The sequence below is a fragment of the Mastigoproctus giganteus genome, chromosome 1, assembly GCF_048544385.1.
Source record: "Mastigoproctus giganteus isolate SK-2022 chromosome 1, ASM4854438v1, whole genome shotgun sequence".
In the NCBI taxonomy this organism is placed as follows: Eukaryota; Metazoa; Arthropoda; class Arachnida; order Uropygi; family Thelyphonidae; genus Mastigoproctus; species Mastigoproctus giganteus.
The window spans coordinates 244558667-244583790 of NC_143575.1; the positions used below are offsets into that span (position 1 = coordinate 244558667).

Consider the following 25124-nt stretch of genomic DNA (forward strand, 5'->3'; position numbering starts at 1 on the left):
TCCCATCATCTTTTCTAGACCCAATATGTAGACCCCACCATCTTGGTCCTCTAACCACTTCTTGACAACATGAATAATGCAATTATTTGTCTCATAAGTGTCACCCTCATCATTTTTTTTTTTTTTTGTGCAGGTAACACTTTCACACCCAGATCACCAAACAGCTCCTTTAGACTCCTATCTAAAGGTACTATAGCTGGAGATTAGGGTATATGTGGCAACAAGATATGAATTGTGGCAACAATTCATAATTTAAATAGTTGATTGCCTCTGCAGTCAACTCTCACAAGCCTTGTGAGTGAGAGTTGACTGCAGAGCATTGTCAAGAAAGAGAATCACTCTTGTGTGTTTCCTATGATATTTGGCATTTAATTGCTCATGAAATTTCAGTAGCAATGAAGAATAATGAAAGGAATCACTTCTTTGTTCCAAAAAAAAAAAAAAAAATTGATGTTTCACCTAGGTAGCTGATGGTACCTTCAAAATTTCTTGTGGCAAGAAAATCCTTTGTGATGTCACTACACAACTTGTTATTTCATTTCTAAATCACAATAATGAATCAGAATTTCACACATAGTCATTGACTGACCAATAAAACGTTTTTAATCCTGAGTAAATTTCACAAGCAATGTATGATTTGCATTCAAGTTATAAGGTCTCCAAATTTATTTCTCATAAAATACACAAGATACAGAGGAGACACTTGCCTCACTTTTCAAGTCACTTAGAAGCTGCACACACTTTTCACACCTGTTCTTCCAAGCTGTGAAAAAAGCTTTCTTTGGAGGTATGTTTGGCCCAACACACATTTATTTATTTATTTATTTATTTTATTTATTTATTTATTTATTTTGTTTATTTATTTATTTTTTTTTTTATTGTTTATTTATTTATTTATTTTGTTTATTCTTTTTATTTATTTATTTTGCCTGTAAATGGCAGAAGCAGTTGCTTGTCAGCTAGGAAATCTTCATCCATGAAGAACATACATCATCATTGAGGACAACCAAAAGTCACAAAGTGCAAGGTCAGGTGAGTATGGAGGATAACCTCAATATTGTTGTTTTTTTTTCCCCTAAAAAAAAAGTTTGCACATTGTCTTAATGGAAATGAATATGATTCAGTCTTATGAACTTAATAGACATTTAAGTTCTGGGAGGAAATTTTTCTTTAGAATTTCTTCATATGAGTTTCCTATCACCGTAGTGCCCTTGGGTATACAATGTGTAAGGATTATTCCATCAATATCCCACAAAATAGCAACAATCATTTTCTCTGCACTTGTAGCAACACAGATCTTTTTTGGATGGTGGTGAATCAGTGTGCTTCCACTGGGAAGACTGATGTTTTGTTTCTGGATTGAAGAGTGAAATTCATGTCTCATCTAACGTGACAATTGAGGAAAAGAAAGATCCATTCAGTGCAGCATCTTGAGTGAACATTGCTTCACAAAAGTTGGCACAATTGTCTTTTCATGTTCTTCTTCTTGATGAATGAAGGACACCATCTCAAGTATTTAAATACAATATACTGTTTAGGGCACTGCAATCAATGTGACATACTGCACTGCACTGCCATCTTTTGAAAACATTAAGAGCTATTGGCAGTTAGATTAAAAGTAATCCTTGCATATACTTCAATTATTTTGTGGCTAATAAATTTGTAGACCTTATAACTTGAACACACTTTTTACAATTCATCTTCTGGGCTGCAATGAAATCTTTTGGTATTCATTTTGCTGAAATTTTTTTCATGCTTAATTATTTGTGGACAATATGATGAACTCATGTCTTTTCTTTCTTAGAATTTAAAATATTATAATCCAATCACATCTTTCAAAATCAGGTTATAAACAGAATCAATGCTTTCTGTGGCTGAGATAGTCACAACTACATGCTTGCCAACTTTTAGAAATTAAAAATAATAAGATTTTTAATAGAGATCCAGCTTTAGCCAGAGAATTTCTTCTAAAGCTAGATCTCTATTAAAAATTTTTTGGAAACATACTCTGGCAGTAATTGAATGGTATTCCTTTTCAATTAGCATCATAGGCACAATCTGTATGCAAGCTTTCCTTCCAAATTAATATAGGTTACATGCTGCAGCAGCTAAATTATACATGTCATCATGAAGTGTAAAAAAAAAGTATATTTTAAAGCTCTTTGCTTTTTATTTATTTATTTTTCCTTCATTCTGCTCAGTTACATAGTACTGGTAATTCAAAGTCTTTACACTGCACAACCTGACTGAAGTTAACTATAGCCCACCATGCAAACTTATGAAAATAAACCACATCTAGATCCTGTTATACTGCAACAGAATCTAGAAAAGTTAGCCAGATAGGCTGAGAAGTGGCAACCGAAGTTTAAATTGACAAATGTAAAGTACTGCTACTGTGCTGTAGGTTAGCACAGTTTAGGATCCAAGGGGATCACAGAATTTCCAGAAGAATTTCTGTGAAGAATATTTCATTTATGCATAAATAATTTATTTAATATTTGTTGTACCAAAAATAAAGGTTACATTTTAATGTTCAGTCTCTATTGCTAGTGATGAGCTTTCTCAATTATATCTATCATTTATACCATTTCCTTGATTTTTTTTTTTTTTTTGTATAAGAATCAAAATATAGGGTTTACAAATTTGGAGCATCTATTTGCTCCAAATTTTTATTTTATATTCTATATGTGTAAAACATAAATAGAATATAAAATAAAAATTGCTTCTTATTTTATATTCTAATTTTATATATACAGTAAACCCCTGATATTCACGGTATCTGTATTCGCGGTCGCTGATTTAATATAAAATGAAATCTAAAAAAAAAATGTTAATTTTAAAGCACCGTGAACATTTTCCGCCATAAAAAAACATGGGCGTGGCTAAAATTATCTTTCCCGGTAAAAAAGCGCTCAGTGGGTGGGGGGAGAGAGGTGACAAAATCGCGAGTTTTTTCGCGGATGTTTCTCGCTAATCCTTCTTCAGTTTTATGCGCTTGTCATGGAAGGTTTCGTCGTTTGCTTTTAATTTATATGCTTATAAATTGATAAACTTATCAATTTATAAGCATATAAATTAAAAGCAATTTATAAATTTATAAGTTTATCAATTTATAAATTGATATGCTTAAAAGTTATAAATCTACCATTTTGCAGTGTAAAACAGACTTTTTCTTCTTCTAGTGTGTTAATAGAAGAAAATGACTTTATTGTGGACAAGTTCTTTCTAACCTGTACAAAAATATGTCTACGAATAACAAGGGAAATGTGAAAAGATCAAAGATGGTGATGACATTAGCGAATAAAATTGAGTTATTAGACAAAATTTCTAATGGTGAAAGTGTCTCCTCAGTGGCAAAACATTATAAAATCAATGAGTCAAGGGTACAATCAATCAAAAAATCGGAAGAAAAAAATCCACCGTAGTGTGCGTGAAAACGTGCTAATTGCTTCAAAAATTTGCTCTGTAACTCGTGATGTTAAATTAGAAAAAAATGGAAAAAGCTTTAAATCTGTGGATAGAAGATGGAACTCATAAAAAAATTCCGTTAAGTTCACTCATCATTTGTGAAAAGGCAAAACTCCTTTATCAACACTTTAGCGAAACTGGTGATAACACTGGCGGGATAAGTTTTTTAGCTAGCAAAGGCGCTGGTTTGAAAGATTTGTTTGAAATTTCTATAAATATTACATTTAATATTAAATTGTTTCTTATCTTCATTTCGATGCCATATGCTTGCATTTCACAATGTACTGTCTATGTACATAGTCATATTATGAAGGCCCATATAATACATACATAGACAAAATTTTAGACTAGTTTTTCTTATATATTTCATACTTTGGAACAGAACCCCTTTATTACTATGGGAGCCATAACTTAGTATTCGCGGAATTTCTCAGGAACGTAACCCCCGCTATTCGCGGGGGTTTACTGTATACAGGTTGATTCAGGAGGAATAGTAAATAGTTTGAGAGGTTATAGTATCGATTATTGTGAGTAAAACAGCTCGTATAAACGGGTATAATTATGGGCGATTCAGGAGGAATAGCAAATATTTTGGGAGGTTATAGTATTGATTATTCTGAGTAAAAAAATTCACATAAACATGTGTCAATTCTCAATGGATACGGAGATACAGTTGTTTGAAACTGGCCACACAAAGCCATTATGAGGTATTAAAGAATGATAAATAACTTATTGTTTGTATTTATTGACTTTTTGAATGATACAAAACACAAATAATTGACAAATTTTTTACAGTTCACAATAAATGTTTGAAAATCCCATAGCCAACCTCAATGTACTTTGCAACTCTTGTGGTAATATGATATGTTGTTCTTCTGAGGTTGTCTTGGCGAACCTTCATGAGGGCAGCAGTATCCAAAATGCGAATGAGCAATTTGCCTCTTGTATTCACCTTTTCTTTGTATACTACGCTTTTCATCCAACCCCACAAACAAAAATCTAACAGAGTGAGATCTGGAGCTTGGTGGTCAGGTCAATGAACGGGACCATTGCTGCTGATCCATCGTTCAGAAAAAGTTCGATTTAGATATTGTATCACCAAACGGATATAATGTGCAGGAGCATGCTGAAAGTACATACCAAACCTTGTAGCCAAGGGAACATCCTCCAATAGTAGTGAAAGTTCGTTTTGCAGAAAATCTAGGTAAATGGGCCCTGTAAGATAATTTTGTAACACAACAGGTACAATCAACAGATTGTTGATGATACTGCACCATATGGTTACAGAGAAGCGAAGTTGAAAATTTGTTTCTACAGTGGCATGTAGATTTTTGTCTGACCACCTATGAGAGTTACGGGTGTTGTTGATAAAGTCATGGGTAAACGTAGCTTCATCGCTGAACAGTATTAATGGAATTAATTGGTGATTAGCATTTACCCACTGATAAAATTCCAATCGCTGGGCATTGCCTCTTGATTGAAGGTGTTACCCCGCTGTATGTGAAATGGATACAAGCTGTGCTCACGTAATATTCGTCACACTCGTCTGTGGAACGCTGACATGTGTAGAAATTCTTTGTGTGCTAATAGAAGGACTGCATTCAACTGAAGAATGTTGTTCTATTTCATATACATTTTGTTCATTTGCACATTCAGAAGAAATATGAGCGCTGGTAATTGTACCAGTCTCACGCAGTTTGGTGTAAACACTAGTAAACACTCTTGAATCCGGTATTCTGCAGTTAGAAAACCATCAATGGTATTTTCTACAAGCAGCAGTAGCACTTCCACCACAAAAACTATAGACAAACACCATATTAGCATATTCAGCATGTGTGAAGATGTGCGGCATTCTTAACAACACTTCTAACACCAAACAGTGTCAGGTTATAAATGCTTCTTGGATGCATCTGATTCAGGGAGCTGTGCACCCCAGTTTCAAACAGCTGTATCTCTGTCCATTGAGAATTGGACAAGTTTATATGAACTTTTTTACTCAGAATAATCGATACTATAACTTTCCAAAATATTTACTATTCCTCCTGATTCACCCTGTATATAAAAACAAACTATAGCTGAATAGCATTAGTATAAGCAGAGGCATATGATGAAAGAAAACAAGCTTATACAGCATCAGCCAAAAAAAAAAAAAACCTGCCCATTTCACCCATCTATTTACTCCAAATGTTTGTCTAGTTCTGCCTTGAATTTATTTAAGCTGTCCACTTCTACAACAACAGATGAAGTTTGTTCCAGAAATCAACCATTTGCTGGCTAAAGGCAAATTTCAGCACATTTATTCTATAACTGTTTTTCCTCAATTTGAATTTATGTCCCCTCAGGCGATTAATTTGGGCAAGAGGAAGAATCTCATTAGTATTGAGCTTGCTCAAACCATTCAAGGCCTTATACACCTCAATCAGATCACCTCACAGGTGCCTAGTCTCTGGACACTGTAATTTGAGGAACTCGATCCTTTCTTGGTAAGAGGACCTCTTTGTTCCTTTCACCAATCTTGTTGTCCTTTTCTGTACTCATTCTAGCAACTCTACATCCTAAAATGAGGCCTACAGAACTGTATGCAGTACTCAAAGCACAACATAACCATTGCCTTATACAAGGGGATAATCACCTCCTTATCCCTGCTAGAAAAATTCCTGTATATCTTTGACAAGACAGCATGAGCTACTCTTGTAGACTGTCTGCACTGCTCAGAAAACTTCATATCTGACTGCACAATTACCCCCAGGTCCTTTTCATTCTCTACCACCCTGAGTGTAGTGCCACACAGTTGATACATTACTCTGGGGTTACTGCTACCCATATGCAGTAGTTCACATTTGTCAATGTTAAACTTCAGTTGCCACCTCTCAGCCCATCTGCTCAACTTTTCTAGATCCTGCTTCAGTAGTATACTGTCATTAACAACCCTGCCAAACTTCAGGGTTGGCAGGGTTGTTAATGACAATATCAGCAGTAAATAAAATAATACAGGAAAGAAAAAAGGAAAAAAGAAGAACATCAATATAGCAAACATCAGTGGCTGCAAAGCATTACTCACCATTACGTAAACGTAATTTAAATATAAATGAAAAATGATAGTCATCAAATAATATAAATTTACAAAAATGCCAATTAATTAATTTAGCAATGCCCCTTCGACAGCACCAGGTACAAATTATGTGAAATATCACTATATATAGAGACCTTCGATTCTGTCTGTCGTGATATTTCATATAAGAAAAATATCTTATATTTCACATAATTTGAATCTGGTGCCGTCAAAATGGCACTGCTCAATCAATTAATTGGCATTTTCATAAATTTATTTTATTTGATGACTAACATATTTTTCATTTATATTTAAATTACGTTTCTGTAAAAGTGAGTAATGATTTACAGCTGTCGATGTTTGCTATACTGATTTTCTTTTCCTTTTTTTTTCTTTTTTCATTCCTGTATTATTTTCTTTATTGCCAACCAATCACAACAACTTGACCAACAGGGCAAAACAAACATAAAATAAAATAGAATAAGTTGTTGTTGACCTTGTGGCTTTCTCATGAGTAAAAGCACAATAGTCAGTCTAAAAAAGATTTTTTTTTTTAAGAGGATTTAACAGTAAAACTGGAAGTTTGGCATTTAGAAAAAATGGGAGACAACTGCCCAATTGGAGGAAAATGAAAAAATACTGGGACTTCAGCCTAAATAGGGCAGAAATCCAGTTTTTCATATTATTAATTTTCCCTCCTTCAATCCTTATTAGATCTCATTAAATCTTTTCTAAGCTCTGCATGTACTGGACAGTACAAAAACCAGAATTTGTACCAGATCATTATGATTCAAGTCAACCTCCTTGTCCATTAAACTATGTCAATCAGCATCATATATAAATCTATATATATGGTATGTATTATTTTGTTTACTCAGTGACATAGGGTAATGGAAGATAAGAAACTAGTTAAGCTACTCGTTTCCTGCGGGTTTCACTTCTCATGTACTTAGCAAAATAAAATAAATTATTTCACTGTATCAAAAAAGTACTGATAATTCTCTCTCTACTAAAAGATGTTAAACAATTAGATGTTAGAACAGAACAAATATTAATATTACATTTTTTTAATGTAATTAGTAATTAAAACAAAATAAACATAAAAAAAATATGTCAAATTACACTATAATTATAAAATTCATTTGAATTAATATCACTATTCAAAAAAATTAATAATAACTTTACTAACCTGCCATGCTACTGTAGGTTGCTTTCGAGACAGAATATATTGTGTAAGAGGACTGGGTTCAAGTTCATATTTATCAAAGGGCAAATTGTCTATTACTCTTGGTTCATTATTTGAGCACGTAAATTTAACAATTGGGTGGGCTGTCCTTGGCGGCTGAAAAAATAAAAAAAAAATGAAATTTTGTATGTATTGTTTCATTTCAGATATTATACTGACACATTCTACTCATAAAATTTAATCCAAAATTAATATTACTTTAAAATGTTTTTCTTAAGAAGTTTTACCTTTACTGCACAACATAATTGCACATACAAAGATGATAAACTTAAATGAAGTACACTATGAAAAATGAAGAATATGATCTTGGATATTTATATTAACGTAACACTGTTCACTAAACTGAACTATTTTAGAGGCCATACATGTTTTGGAATTCTTCAGTTCCATCACAGGAAGCCAATAATTTCAAAGAATGATGACAGATTAATTTACCATGTCATGCCCTCCAATTTTTGGCACATCAGTGACTCAGTTCATAGTGCACCATTCTGTATGGTAATCTAGTCGATACAATTTTGTTGTGTATTATGTCTGTACAAGATTTGTTTTGTGAGCCGATTTGCATGTTTTGCATTCTGGGGAGAAAAAAAAAAAAAAAAAAAAAAATAGCATACAGGGAAACACTATTCCCTACACCTAAGATTGCCTACCTAAAGTTCCAAATGACAAGGCCTTTTCAGACTATTTAACTTAATGGTGCAGCTCGGTCATAATGAGCACTGGGAAAGTCTGGTATCTTTAGGATGCAAATGAGTGCTTGTGTTTCAGGAGGTGATATATACAGCCATACATTCAAATGGCCAGTTGCCACTTTTTTTTTTAACAGTAAATCTTGACCAATAAGGATAAACTGCATATGGGGAAAAATAAATTAAATACTTTCATTTATATTCCAAAAAATTGAGGTATTCTCCTTGGAGAGTTAGTCTCAACATATAGCTATATGTGTCGGCTACAGCAACAAACACGAGCACACATGTACTGTACTTATTTCTCTTTGAGGTTAATGTCCAAAGCAGTTAAAACTTTCCAAGTGCTCCTTAAGCAAAAGCTGCAGCTTAAGTTAAGCAGAACTAATGTTTGTGAAAGGTGCAATTTAACTGACATTAACTGTCAGCAAATGATTAATAGAAAACCAATGAAAGACAAATATCATAGAGCTTAACTGAAAGGAAACTGACCAATTGGGAGCTGGCTATGTGATTGTTTTCTTAAATGTTGCAAAAGTCCTTTTAAATATATCTGCCCGTAGACACTCATTATATTTTGTTTACAGTAATACTTTAGAACATGGTATCCTTGAGGATGACCAACGAACAGCGAAAATGAATGTGCTGCTTCTTTTGCATGAATCTGTCCCGACGTTGCTTACAAACTAACCCTTTTTCATTAAACAAAAATGAAAGTCGATTAAAAACATGACCCTTCCTATAAGTGCTTTTTTTCCTTCTAATTGCAACTATTATTCTCAGTTCACATCCTTCACATAGCCTTTCCCTGTAACTCAACACATATCACGTAAGGGAAGATCAATCACGTCCTTCAGTTTGTAGGCCACACACACAGTGGCTAGCAATCACATCCTCCACCTCAACTATTTGCCTGCCAAGCCCAGGGGGGTACTGGATACTATATTTCAGCCTTCTTTACTTTTATTTTTGCAACAATGGAAAGGTGCAATTATAGTTACAATGGCAAAAGGCTTTAACAAGCATAAAGAGAGTGAGTCTGTGCACGCATGCACACACGCACACAATAGTTATGACAGAGAAAATGCAAGAATTGCTTGCATTTCTATCTTAGTCTGTGAGACATAAGCACTGGGAAAACAAGATTACTGTGATGAGTATAATGAACAATTATACAGAGAAATGGAGGTGGCCAGTAAATCGGAATGTTCTATAATGGTGGTTTTAATTTTCTAGATATTGATTGGAGCATGTGGATTGGTCATTCACAACCCACAATGAGAAAAAGTGTTACCCCCTCCATCTGATTAGCCTGATCGGCAAAAATTCGGGGTGATTCTTGTATATCTGACATTGCTGAATTCAAATATGGCAACCATACTGCTGTGACACCCACCAATTTTAAGGAAGATGAGATTAAAGTTAAAAACTAAGTTTCTAGTAAAAAAGATTTCGCATTCATTATTTATGTTAGGGATGTCGGAAATTTTTTTTTATATAGTAACTATTGTTTTTTTTTTGTTTGTTTGTTTGTTTAGAAACACGTATATTTATGCCCTGTTTCAGTCCCAACATTTTAAATTTAGAGGGCTTGGCTTCAAATTATCACCCTGAAATTAACTAATTATTTCTACATTCTCTATTCTATCCAACAGATCTGGCTCCAGCTATTGCAAGTTTCAGCTCTGTGGACAGAGCAAATATTATAGAATAAATTAGTTGAAACTTGTACCTGGTAAAAATTAATGCAGGGAACTAATAAAGGGTGAAAATGTTACATAGAGTACTAAATATTGAAAAATGGGTTTTTAAACTTATTCAGTTTAAAAAAATGTTTATCTAATAACAAATTACTTATTTTGTCATTTTTTGCCTTTTATAATCATCCACTGACTACTGTTGGAATCTCCCATATGGGATTCCAACACTAGTCTGCCCCAACATATTTGGACTGCATTTTCCCTGGTATCTTTTTTTCCATTTGAGAAATATCTTTGTGAAACTTTTCATTATGTTCATCGAAGACTGCTTCACAAGTTTTCAGGAAAAAAGTCTAAATGGGAATAGGAAACATCCCAATTATCTGTATGCTAAAATTAGCTAATCCACAATTTCACTGTAATTTTGTGATTTCTCATTGCCTAAAAAGTTCTGACAAACATTTTCGAATATCTTCCAGACACTTATTTCTGTAGCATTTAATTTTTTTTAGTGAATTCCTCATCTTGGAATAGCAGTTTGACTTGAGGACCCAAAAAATTTCTCTTTTATCTTGGCCTCACTGATTTAAGGAAACTTTTGTCTCAAACAGGAAAATCCTCCTTCATTTTTGTCCATCCCTTTCACAAATATTTTGATCAAACCTAACTTGATGTGCAATGGAGGTAAACAGATTTTTGACATCCACCAAAGGAGGATGTGCTACATTTTTCTAGCCTTGGTGTAATGTCTGAACCGTCTGGCCATTTTTTTACTCTGTAGTGGAAATCCTTCACTTGGCTGTCCCACTCCCATAAAAAGCAGCAGTATTTAGTATATCTACCTGCAACCCAGTCAGCAACGCTACCACTTTCAGATATTCCATTTGTATTCTTGAAAGTATATTTTCTACAAATAAACCTGTAGGTTCTCATGCATTTCGTTCATGTGAACTGCATGCACCAATGGCATAGATGGATATTTATTTCCATTACAGAGTAAAACTGCTTTCAAACTTCAAACAGACCTTAGATGAATCAATGAAAACCCTCCATTGGTTAGGGATGTGTCCCAGATGTAACTCTTTCATTAAATCCTGGACGTTAGTATTAGCATATGCATTAGCAGAGGCATATGATGCAAGAAAGCAAGCTTATACAACACCAGCTAAAAAAAAAGTCCATTTGACACATCCATTCACTCTAAAAGTTTGTCCAGTTCTTCCTTGAATTTATTTAAGCTATCAACTTCCTCAATTACAGATGCTAGTTTGTTCCAGCAATCAACTACCCGCTGGCTAAAGGCAAATTTTTGCACATCCATTTTGCAACCATCCTTCCTCCATTTGAATTTATGCCCCCTCAAGTGCATAATCTGAATAATCCCACCAGTACTGAGCCTGATCGACCCATCAAGGCCTTATATACCTCAATCAGATCACCTTGCAGGTGTCTAGTCTCCAGATGCTGTAATTTGCAGAACTCAAGCCTTTCTTGGTAAGAGGACCCCTTTGTTCCTCTCACCAATCTTGTTTCCCTTCTCTGTACTCGTTCTAGCAACTCTACATCCTTCCTAAAATGGAATCTCCAGAACTGCGTGTAGTACTCAAAGGCGCAGTATGACCATTGCCTTATACAAAGGGATAATCACCCTCTTTTCCCTACTAGCAAAAATCCTATATATCACAAGACATCATGAGCTACTCTTGCAAACTGTCTGCATTGCTCCGAAAATTTCATATCTTACTGCACAATTACCCCCAGGGTCTTTTTCATTCTCTACCACCCTGAGTGGAGTATTACACAGTTGGTATGTTTCTGTGGGGTTAATTCGACTCATATGCAGTACTTTGCATCTGTCAATCTTAAACTTCAGTTGCCACTTCTCAGCCCATCTGCTAAACTTTTCAACCTATTGCAGTAGCACACTTACATTACTGTCATTACCCTACGAACCTTAGCATCATCTGCAAACTTGGACTTTAAGCCCGATATACCTTTATCAATGATACTGATAAAAGTAAAGATATACAAAACATCAATGGACCCAACACCAAACCCTGGGGGACTCCACTAATAACATTAGTCCAGGAAGAGTAGTGTCCATTGATTATCACTCTGTCTTCTCCTACTCAACCATGTTTTTACAATAAACCAGAGCACATTCATGGGGTAATAAGTTATGTTAGATTGCCTCTTCCTATAAAAAGACACCGATCATACCTGCTTAATCGGCCCATACCTGTTACCATCCCGCATGAACTCCGCTAAATATCGGATCTTTCTTGAACAAGTTCTATCAGGGTTACTTGACGATGTTCCAGCAAATGTGAGATGCAACATTTGGTTTCAACATGATTGGGGGCCTGCACATTATGGAAGGTGTGTTCGTGACCATTTGAACAGGTGTTTTGGGCGTCGATGGATTGGCCGTGGTGGACCCGTTGCCTGGCCCCCATGCTCACCTGATTTATCGAGCCTTGATTTCTTTCTGTGGGGGGACCCTCAAATCTATCGTGTATGAATCGCCTGTGCAGACTGAAATGGATCTTGTGGCGAGACTCATCTGTGCTGCTGCTACTGTCAAAGAAACTCCAGGTATGTTCAACCGTGTCCGCCAATCCATGCTGCGTCGGTGTCACGCATGCATTGCGTCTCCTGGTGGAACCTTCGAGCATCTGTTGTAACATCATGAAATGCATCCATCTCGTACTCCATTGTTAATATTATGTCAAATAAATGTTTGCCGCTAATTACTGTCTTGTGCCATTTCTGCTTCTTGTGCCTCTGCTACTACTTTCCCATGACGTTTCCGGTTATGGGTTCCTATGTGATTCACATTCCTTTAGATGTTACCTACCTCCCTCCCCTAAACGTTTGTACCAATATTTCTGAGACACCCTGTATACAGGCAGAGAAGTTTCTAGAAGGCTCAGAATGTTTCTAGAGACCTCCGTTCTAGAGCCTTACAGCAGCACACGACCTTTCTTCCACACATAACAATGTTCTAGAATGTTCTGTAACATTCTTGAATGTCGAAGAACACTCTAGAATGCTCTGGAAATTTCCCGAATGTTCTCAAAAAAAATAAATAGATAAAATAGATGGAAAAAAAGATTAAACCAACTACAGGTCTTGGTTTTCGTTCATTAACCTATGCTATTTGAAAATTGAGGGTGATGAGAACTTCTTAAGCACATATCTGAGTTTTTCAACATATTTCCTATGAGAATCCGTTGAAATTATTTCATGGAGGAACTTGATACCAATCAGTGACTCTTCACAAATTAAGGAGCTACAAATAAAATAACCACTAGGTGGCAGTGATCACATTGTACTAATGTGGGATTTACTAAATGGTGATGAAACTACTGTGTCAAAGGCACACAGAAGGGTTTTTGCATTTGAAAAGGTGATTATAATAGTCTCAGAAAGTTTTTTTAATTCTATGCAGTGGGACCAACTGATGATGTTACCAACAGCAAATTCTAAATGGAAACATTCAGGGAAGTAATTGTAAAAGATACTAGGTTTTTATACTGAATAAAAAATATGATACTGGGCAAGGATTAGACCTAAATGGATGTCAAATGAACTGCTAAGGACCCCTTTGTTCTTTGCCAGTGACAGAGCAGAAAAATATATGGGATGTATATAAATTATTGGGAGCAAAGGAAAAGTCACTGGCAAAGAATGCAAAAAAAAAAAAGCAACAAAAACTTATTTACTAAGTAAATACTAGAAGGAAGAGGATGAATCACCTTGGTCCCCTATATATGCAAATGATTTAACTGTTGACGATCCTGCCCAGATTGCTGACAAAATAAATAGATATACAGGAACTTCCCGACTTACGTAATACTCGACTTAGGCAAATTCAACTTGTTTTTGCTGGGCGGTGCAAACTGAAAAAAAATATTGAAACGTATTTTGCATCTGTAGGAATAAATGGAGGTATTGTAAACCTAATAACACAGTTTGTTTTTTTTTTTCTTTTTGTAATTCCTTGCAAGTTGAAAATTTCGCTATATTACTAAGCTATTTATCTCTCTAAAAGGTCATATTTATAATGGAAATTACCACATCGTTATCATATGTTCCTGTTAAAAGAATCAATTTTGAATGTCTTTGTGATATTTTTCTAAAGCACGTTTCTGGAGGTCACGACCTTAAAACAAAAACAATTTGCACTTTCCGGTTTATTGAGCTTTTCTGTTAGTGCATCTAATTATAAATGGGTAGTAAACTCAATCTTTTTGCATTTGCGATAATACCGATAAGTGCAATTGTGTGGGTTTTTGCGTTACGATATAATGGTAAATTGTGTTCCCCTTCACTGAAATCCTCGATCATATAAAAAACAAATTTTCAGAAACTTCTCTTCATTCCTATTTACGTATCACAATGATGAAGGGAAAGCGAACAATGGAAAGTACAAGTGGTGGTAGTTCCAGGAAACGAAACAAAATTGATTTAGAAATGAAGCTGAAAATGATTAAGAAATACGAAGTAGGGCAAAGTTTGTCATCTATTGCAAGGAAATTAGGTCTCACTGCTTCAACAGTCAATACTATTTTAAGGGACAGTGCACATATAAAAGAACATGTCAAAGAATCAGTGTACTTAAGATCAACAGTGATCACGAAAGAGTGTTTAGGTGCTATATTGAAGATGGAACAGCTGTTAATAATACAAATGGAAAGTCAGATTCAGAAGCGAGTGCCCCTGAGTCTAATGACCATTCAAGCAAAAGCAACAAGTATTTATGAAGATATTAAGTATGGCGAACCCCAACCCAAGTTCATGGCAAGCAACGGGTGGTTTAATAAGTTCAAGCATCACGCTGGTTTCCACAACGTTAAAGTATGCAGTGAAGTCACGAGTGCAGATTCTGCAGCTGCAGAGAAATTTTGTGATGCATTGGAAAAAATTATTGATGAAGGCGGCTACTTAACGTGGCAAATTTTTAATTTTGATGAGACTGCTCTGTATTGGAAAAAAAAATGCCGGATTGGGCATACATTGCCAAAGAGGAAAAGACAATCCCAGGTTTCAAGGCTTCAAAAGATAGGGCCACGCTCTTGCTTGGGGCTAATGCAGCAGGAGATTACAGATTAAAACCACTGCTTGTGTACCATTCTGGTAATGTTATTTCGAATTTAAAAGCATACTATTTATGTGCAACATTTGCTCAGGCACTGTCTGCAGAGATGATGAGAAAAATTTTACGTTAGGAGACTTTTGGAAATCTTACAATATTTACCATGTCATCTTAAACATTAATAAGGCCTGGGCAGAAATTACTAAAAGCTGTTTAAATGGCACATGGAAGAAAATATACCCATGGCATGTAAAAGGCTTCAAAAGATTTGAAAAAGATGAAGCATATGAAGAGGTTACAAATAAGACTGTAAAGGTTGCAGAGCTACTTCAGTTGGAGGTTGATGCCAAAAACGTGGAGGAGTTAATAGAGGAAGAAGAGAAGGAATTATCTAAACGAAGAACTTTGACTTGCAGGCAGCGATAGTGAAAGAAGAAAATGCTGACGAAGCTCAAGATGAACCAAATGAGGAGCCGAGGAGCTTCATCACCAGAGAGATGGCAATGGCGAGGTTTGGGAAGATGGATCCTGACAGCGAATGATTCTTAAAAGTTAACAGGGAGGTGAATGATATGCTTGCTTGCTACAAAGAAATCTATGATGAAAAGAAAAAAGCCACCATCCAGTCATCCATTAATATGTTCTTTCATAAGGTTGATCAGCCGACCCCTTCTAAATCTCCAAAGTCCTCAACCTCTGCAGCAGCATAATTATCAGCTGAAGATGTTGATTCTGGCAACGATGCTCAAGTGGTAAAACTTACTGACGTTATGCCTGTCTCCTCTCTTTTTTTTTGTAATTTTATAATTTTGAAATTTTTTTTAAATTACATGCTTTTGTAATTTTTCCTGCGCATAAGATAAAAAAATTGAATAAATACAATAAATATGCACTTTAATCAAAGCTTAAATAATTATAATCATAAATACAATAAATAATTCTATTTACATGTTCGTCAAACATTTCTTTTTTGATTCAATGAATACAGCAAGCACAGTTAGTACTGTACAAGCATGGGAGAAATTCCAACTTACGTAAAATCCAACTTGCATAGTTCCGCGAAACGCAACCCTTACGTAAGTCGGAGAGTTGCCGTATTCTGCATCTCCATTCACACATAAGGAACTTCTTAGGGGTGGAGAAGCCAGAAGTATATCAAATTCTAACAGACAGCTAAATGATTTTATGATAATAACATATGAAAGTAAGTTAAACTTGTCAAGTTCTTTTGGACAAGATTAACTTACTTTCTATGTCTGTCTTACTTTCATAAATCTCTTATTAGTAATGGCCACATGGTGCAAGGAAGCCTATGGCTTATGCTGCAAATCTTTGTTTCTAAGTGATTGTAGACACAGTTTATAACAGATAACAGCATGATAATAAATTTCAAAATCAGAGGAGGAGGTCATGCTATTCACAGCCACTGTTACGCAATTTTGACTTAAAAGAGCCAAAATCTGATTACAAAATTTGTTTTCCCATTGCTGGCACAATTATTGTACCATCATCTATGTATTACATAAACAATCTGATAGTTTGTTGAAAAAGTTGAATTCGTGTTTATATTCACTTGCTAACAGCAAGAGGCGCTGATTTTTAGTCCTCTTTCAGTTGTATGTTATGACAGCACGAACATTGGCGTTTTTGATTATGAAATTTGTTTTCCCAATGTACTGGCTCAATAACTGTACTACCTATATATACTTCATATAATTTCTTCACATGTGATAAACAAAATCAGTGTTTATATTCAACTGTTAATGGCAGGCATGTTTTTTCTTTTTTTGTGGCCACTTCAAGTCCAATGTTTCAACTAGTGTGACCATCAGCATTTCCAATTATAAAATTTGTTTTCTCACCATACTACCATCCATTTATATTTCATATAAACAATTTGAAAAACTAAATGATACTTGTTGATGTTTTGTATTTGATTTTTGCAGCAGACAGCATGGTGGGTTGGATTTTTTTTTTTTTTTAAGTGTATATTTAAACTGTTTCTTTCTGGATGATGAAGTCAGAAAGTAATTTATATGCTGTGTTAAAGTGAGGTATTTAAACATGCCGTCAAGTTCTTGAAGACCTACCTGATGGTGAAATTCAGAAACTGTTAGGCCTTTCTGAAGAATTTGAGGATACAAGAGGAAATTCTTACAAATAAGGTGATTTCTGATTGTTCTATATGGCATGACTGGGTTTTGGTTTCACTAAATTAACTAAAGGAGTTTTTTGGTGCTATTATCAACATGAGACTAAATGAAAAAACTGATATAAAGAAATATTTGTCTGAAGAATGGTCAGATAGAATTCAATTTTTCACAAGAATGCATTTTGCAGAAGAGATTTCTGCATATATTTTGGATGTTGCATCTCTGCCCATCCACAAAAGCACAAAAAGGAATTCAAAGTAGGAGCTCCAAAGTAAAAAATATTGTCAATTATCTGGATGAAAACTTTTGTGAATATTTTCTCCTAAGAAAAATATTGCATTAGAGTTTTTACAATGTTTTCTCATGCTCTTTTATATATTAGCCCATGTAAACCCAAAAATAATTTTGAACATCACATTTCGACCAGTCATTTTTTTGATTGTTAGAGATGGATGATGAAGATGGTGAAAATAATGATGGACTACAAAGGGTTAATATTTAAATGCTTTTAAATACAAATTTCTCACCTTTAGAATTTTCAAAATTTCAGGGGAAAAAAATGAAATCCTCAAATACCACACAGTGTTTATAAACTTACCTATGAAAATTAAAGAGTTTACTGCAATTTTTTTTTATTATGATGAATTGTTACTGAAAGACATGCTAGAAAAGATCACTGTTATTAGATTACTTTACTTCTTCCCTATTCATCTCAAAAAAACTGAAACTGAGAATTTCCTGAAATAGTTTTTATATGCTGAACACTGAAGTGTAAATAATAAAATTCAGATGAAATGCATTTTCTGCCAGTAATACACTCATTAAAGTTAGTCATGTTAATCATTTTTATAAACATAATATTCTTTATCATTTCCAAGTTCAAAAACCTATTAATTTTCACAGATGATATAATCTACTTTTTTTAATTAGTGGTTAAGTTGTATAAATATACACATACAATCAATGGCAAGTTAAAAGGCTAAGAGCAAACATAATCAGATATTTACATACCAATGCAGGACTGTTCAAATCTGGCCAGAATGCTTCAGGAATAGGCCAGTGTCCTACCGAGTAACCCTTCTGAGCTGAACGTTGAACATATATTAGCTTACGGCAGCTATGCCAGCTGGTATTTGAAGCATTAGAAGTGGCAGTAGAAGATGAATTAACAGTGCCATTCTGGGTGACAGAAGGAAGTCTATGGTTTTGTGCCTGATTATTGCTTTTTTCTTCTATATTTTCTATAAAGTACATATTAAGCACATATTAAATTAATGTGTATTTCTATAGTAAACATGTATTAACTGAATACGTATTTTGTATACGTATTCATATAATTTCTTCACATCTGATAAACAAAATTAGTGTTTATATTCAACTGTTAATGGCAGGCATGTTTTTTTTTTTTGTTTATACACATGTTCAGTTAAGTTCCAAATTAGAAATTTTGTATTATGAACATCTCAGATATGATGTTCTATTCTTTCTGAAATTTACTAAATTCCCATTAAACTTTATTAAGAGTGTGTTTGTAAGAAAAAAAAAAAACTGTACAGTTGTCAGAATACATATTCATATCAGTCAGTCTTTATAATGCTACAGTCAAATATTGTGTTCTGTTCATTTCAATGCGTAGGCTTTCCAAAAATTGCCCTCTTGCCGTCCCCCACCAAACCCTACTATAAAAATATTTCTCTGACGTTTTATTGCTGATAAGTAATCCGAGCAAATTTTTTGAAAGTTATTTGAAATTTACTCTATCACATCAGAATTTTTTTACAAATACAAGATAAGAAAATATTGATGAAGGTACTCCTGGTTCATTTTGTATTTTTACAGATTTTACAAATAGGATATTATTATATAAAAATACCAATAAAAATATGTAAAACAGATATATCAGAGGCTATGCCTTCCTGTAAAGTACAGATGTCTTCAAAAGGGATTTCTCTGACACGTACCAAATTAAACTTGCAACTTTTTGACTCCTTCAGTCAGTTAGCTTCAGTAGTTGTTCCTGCTTTTAGAATCCAGCAGTAACCAGCCATCATATTGACATTCCATCCCCTTTGGCACCTTTTTATTTTTTTTTATATATCCTGATGGAATCTTTCTCTTGCTCTTCATTTAAACTACCTAAATTTTTAGTATTAGTATTAATAGTAGCAAATAATGCAAGAAAGCAAGTTTATATAGCATGAGTCAAAAAAAAAAAAAAAACTTCGTTTGCTGAAGGCCAATTTCTACACATCAACCTCCTACAACCATCAGTTCTCAGTTTGAATTTATGCCCCCTCATGTGTCTACTGAGCAAGAGGAAGGATTCCATCAGCACTGAGCTTACTCAATCGATTAGCAGGTCTTTTTCACCACTTCCATGAATGTGGTATTTGTGTATAGCAACTTACACACAGTTGATAAGTTAATCTAGAATTACTGCTCCCCATATGAAATACCTTACATTTGTTGAGGCGCCTCCGTAGCCAGGTGGGCAGGAGCAGCAGTGCGTAGCACATGCTTCTTGATTAGACCGAGGTTCGAGCCCGTGACCACCAAATACGGAGGATGCGGAAAGGTCAGGGAACAACCACCGCATATCCCTGGAGCAATATGGCCTTAGTTGCTAATGCTCCTAAAAACCAAATAACAACAACAACATTTGTTGATATTAAACTTCAATTGCTGCTTCTCAGCCTATCCACCTAATTTGTCTAGATCTCGTTCCATTTGCATACACTGATTAATGTGATTAAAAAAACTGCAGCCATTATCAACCCACTGCAGGATGGAAGCCTCCTCAACAATTAATGCTGAGGAAAATAAAATAGACCATCATCTGCCATGCTGGTCCAGTGTGGGTTGGCAGATCAACCATATTTAGCAGTCAGGGGCTTGAACCCTGTCAACATTTGTATGACCTGTAAACATAGACATTAAGCCTGATATGCCTTCATCAACATCATTAATAAATATATCGGCGCCTCCGTAGCCAGGTGGGAAGGAGCAGCAATACGTAGCACACGCTTCTTGATTAGATCGGGGTTCGAGCCCGTCACCACCAAATACGGAGGGTGCGGAAAGGTCAGGGAATGACCACCGCATATCTTGGAGCAATATGGCCTTAGTTGCTAATGCTCCTAAAAACCAAATAACAAACAAACAATATATATATATATAAAACAACAATAGGCCTAGCACTGAACCCTGGGGTACTCTACCAATAACATTAGTCAAAGAAGAGCAGTGCACATGGATAACCACTCTCTTACGCAGCTTGTTCCAGCTCATCCCATATATACTCAATTGGATGGAGATCCAGTGAGGGCAGGCCAATGAAGTATGGTAGTCACCCTTCATCATCATCAGCCATTTTCAATCCACTGCAGGATGAAGGCCTCTCCAGCAACTTTCCAGTTCCTTCTGTTTTGAGCGCTGGCCATCCATTTACTACCCACAAACTCATGAATTTCATCTATCCATCTCCGTCTTCCACGTTGTCTTCTAGCTCCTCTTGGGTACCATTCTGTTATTTTCTTAGTCCATCTGTCATCATGTCTTTGAGCTATGTGTCCTGCCCAACACCATTTTAGTTCTTTAGTTTTGATAAGAATGTCCTTTACTTGAGTTTGCTGCTAATCTATGTGTTTCTCTTCTTATCTAACAGTCTAATTCCCAATATAATTCATTCCATTCTTCACTGTGTAGTTCTCAGCTTCTCTTCCATTCTTTTGGGAGTGCCCAAGTTTCACTTCCATAAGTCATGGTGGGGAGTATACATTGGTTCATTATTTTACGTTTCAGAAAAACTGGGATATTGCTCCTCAGTATGTGACTATATTTCCTGAATGCTATTCCATCCAAAATTTATTCTTCTCTTGACTTCCAGCCATTTATCATTATTACAGCTAATAACTTGTCCCAGATAGGTATATGACTCCATCTTTTCAATTACTGCTCCTCCAATCATTATTTTCCTTTCTGTGGCATACTTGTTCATCATTACTTTTGTTTTAGCCATATTCATCTTTAGTCCAAAATCCTTACTAACTGTGCATAACTGATTAAGATTTTCCTCTAATTCTTTGGGATCGTGGCTTATGACCACAATGTTATCTGCAAATCGTAAATGGTTTAGGTACTCTCCATTCACATTGACTCCTTTCTGCGACCAGTCTAATCTTCTGAAAGCTTCCTCAAGGGCAGCAGTAAACAGCTTCGAACTTGTCGAACTCCTTTCTCGATTTTAAATTTCCTACTGTCTTTGTCTAGTCTAATAAAGGAGGTGGCACTCTCATATATTTTCTTCAAAATCATAATATATGGAGTATCTATGCCTTGTCTTTCCAGTGCCCGAAACATTGCCTTATGCTGTATGGAGTCAAATGCCTTTTCATAATCCACAAATGCCAGGCATAATGCCATTTTATATTCATTTGCTTTCTCCATTAGCTGTGATATCATGTGAAGGTGATCCATAGTTGAGAATCCTGTCCTAAAGCCAGCTTGCTCTTTCGGTTGATTCTCATCAAATATTCTTTCTAATCTGTTAGTAATGACCCTTGTGAACAACTTGTAGATGTGGGATAACAAACTAATTGGTCTGTAATTTCCAATTTCTGATTTATCTCCTTTCTTATGCAGCAAAACTATGATTGCATTATTCCATTGCTTAGGCATCACACCTTTTCTAATGCACTTTGTGAAGAGCCTTGCCAGTTTTTGTGTTATGTCTCTTCCTCCCAATTTTAACAACTCTACAGTAACTTCATCTTCCCCCGGGGATTTCCAATTCTTCATTTTCTTCAATGCATGTTCTACCTTATCAGGAAGAATATCGGGTATGTCGTATGCGTTGCTACTTTGCAATCCATCTTCCTCACTGCTGGCATCATTCCCTCGCTCCTTGTATAATTCTCTATAGTAGTCTTCTGCTATTTGAATTATGCCTTCTCTGATGTTTATAAATACACCATCACTATTCTTCAGTATCATTTGTCTTTCTGTATTACTGCTCATGGCTGCTGATTTAAATCCTTTGTTTTCCTTTAATGCTTGTTCTACTTTTCTTGTGTTAAATCTTCTTATGTCCTCTTTGAGTCTCTTTCTAATGGCTTTGCATAACTCAGTATACTCAATTTTTTCCTTGTCAATGTTTATCTTGCTCTTCATTTTTTGCCTTCGGTTCATCATAACAAGTGTTTCTTGACTAATTTTTTCTTCTTTAAATTTCTTTTTCCCTATAGGTTTCTTGGGCTTTATCACTTTCAGAAAGTTGTAATATTCCTCATCGATATCTTGGTCCTGAGCATTCTGCAGAAGCTGAAACTTGTTCTTTAGTTTCAGTACATACTGCTTTTTCTCCTCTTCTGTTATCTCAAAGACCTTTGTACTATTTACTCGAGTCAGTTTTTTCCTTTCCTTTCCTACATCTATATCAAGTGTAGATCTTACCAATCTGTGATCACTTCCAACATTCACCCTTATGCTCCTGTAACTATTCCTAAATAGTCTATGACCTGGAACACTTCCTGCTGGAAGCAACTATTACTAAATGGACAAATTGTAAGCATGAACAAATGCACCTCGTTGACATAATCCTGTGGAATTCAGATGTTGATCCATTGGTATCAAAGGTTGTAATGTAAAACCACTCCCCAAACCATCACATTTCCCCCCACCACTATTTGCAATATGGATGATTTGCAGTCAAGGGAACATTTGTGCACACCTGGCACAATGACTCCAGTGATTCATGCTACTCTCATCATGCCCTAGTCCTGCTGTTAGAACAGAAATTGGAGCCAGGATGTGTCAGATCAGGTGACCTTTTTCCACTCTCTACATATCTAGTGTTGATGTTCCTATGCTAACTACACCTACAGCTACTTGTTTCAGTGATTCATGCTGCTCTCATCATGCCCTTGTCCTGCTGTCAGAACAGTAATTGGAGCCAGAATGTGTCAGATCAGGTGACCTTTTTCCACTCTCTCATATCTGGTGTTGATGTTCCTATGCTAACTACACCTACAGCTACTTGTTTTTAGCTGACCAGAACAGACTCTGAGGTTATCTGTGTCATACTACAACCACAACAGAATCTGGCACATCAGGAATTCTACTTCTGCTTTGCATATCACTGGCTAACTGTGGCCTATCTGTTAGACTACATGATTCTTTTCATCCCCCACTAGCCTCTCACATGAACAAGTTGTCTAATGGCCACAGGACTGCAGTTGGCTGAATGTTTTCTGGTTGTTAAACACTATAACTTGGTACACAGTATGATTATGAGTAGGTAGGCAAAAGTTTCTCCCACATGAGCTACTTTAAAAATAAACACTTTTGGAACCGACCTATCACAATTTTTTTTTTTTTTTTTTTACAAGGATATCTCTATCTGCTTATGTACTAATGTTATTATTTTTTATAAACAGAAATTAACAAAAAAGTGCAAAGTTAAGTATATTTAATATTAATATACAAACAAAATTTGCAATATCTATAAAAACTTATGCTTATTTTTGGTGGAATATTTGATTTATTCTGTACAGTAAACCCTCGCTATTCGTGGGGGTTACGTTCCTGAGAAATGTCGCGAATACCGAAAACGCGAATACTGACTTATGGCTCCCATAGTAATAAAGGGGTTCCGTTCAAAAGTATGAAATATATAAGAAAAACTAGTCTAAAATTTTGTCTATGTATGTATTATATGTACCTTCATAATATGACTGTACATGACAGTACATAGTGAAATGCAAGCATATGGCATCGAAATGAAAATAAGAAACAATTTAATATTAAATGTAATATTTATTAGAAATTTCAAACAAATCTTTCAAATCAGCGCCTTTGCTAGCAAAAAAAACCTATCCCGCCAGTGCTATCACCAGTTTCGCTAAAGTGTTGATAAAGGAGTTTTGCCTTTTCACGAATGATGAGTGAACTTAACGGAATTTTATTTTGAATTCGGTCTTCTATCCACAGATTTAAAGCTTTTCCATTTTTTTTAATTTAACATCACGAGTTACAGAGCAAATTTTTGAAGCAATTAGCGCGGTTTCACGGACACTACGGCAGATTTTTTCTTCCGATTTCTTGATTGATCGTACTGTTGACTCATTGATTTTATAATGTTTTGCCACTGAGGAGACACTTTCACCTTTAGAAATTTCGTCTAATAACTCAATTTTATTCGCTAGTGTCATCACCTTCTTTGATATTTTCACATTTCTCTTTTTATTCGTAACCATATTTTTGTAGGGGTTAGAAAGAACTTGACCACAATAAAGTCACTTTCTTCCGTTAACGCACTCGAAAAAGTCTGTTTTACACTGCAAAACGGTAGAGTTATCATTTTTGTAAGCATATCAATTTATAAATTGATAAATTTATTCAATATATAAACATATAAATTAAAATCAAACGACGAAACCTTCCATGACTAACACATACTGAACAAGGATTAGCGAGAAACATCCACGCTCGCGATTTTTTCACCCCTCTCCCCCCACCCACTGAGCGCTGTTTTGACCGGGAAAGATAATTTTAGCCACGCCCATGTTTTTATGGCGGAAAATATTCACGGCGTTTTAAAATTCACATTTTTTTAGGTTTCATTTTATATTAAATCGGCGATCGCGAATACGCGAAACCGCGAATACAGATACCGCGAATAGCAGGGGTTTACTGTACTTTGAAATTGATTACAATAT

At 35.2% G+C, this 25124-nt stretch overlaps 1 protein-coding gene across 1 annotated transcript in view; it reads right to left on the reverse strand.

Annotated features, from left to right (window-relative positions):
- Positions 1–25124, reverse strand: part of IntS6 (integrator complex subunit 6) — a 324867-nt gene that overhangs the window by 229143 nt on the left and 70600 nt on the right. The window contains exons 6-7 of the mRNA XM_090385345.1: positions 18421–18650; positions 7710–7862 (exon numbers count right to left, since the gene is read on the reverse strand). Coding sequence (XP_090241471.1) covers positions 7710–7862; positions 18421–18650 — 383 coding nt within the window. The remainder of the gene's footprint in view (positions 1–7709; positions 7863–18420; positions 18651–25124) is intronic.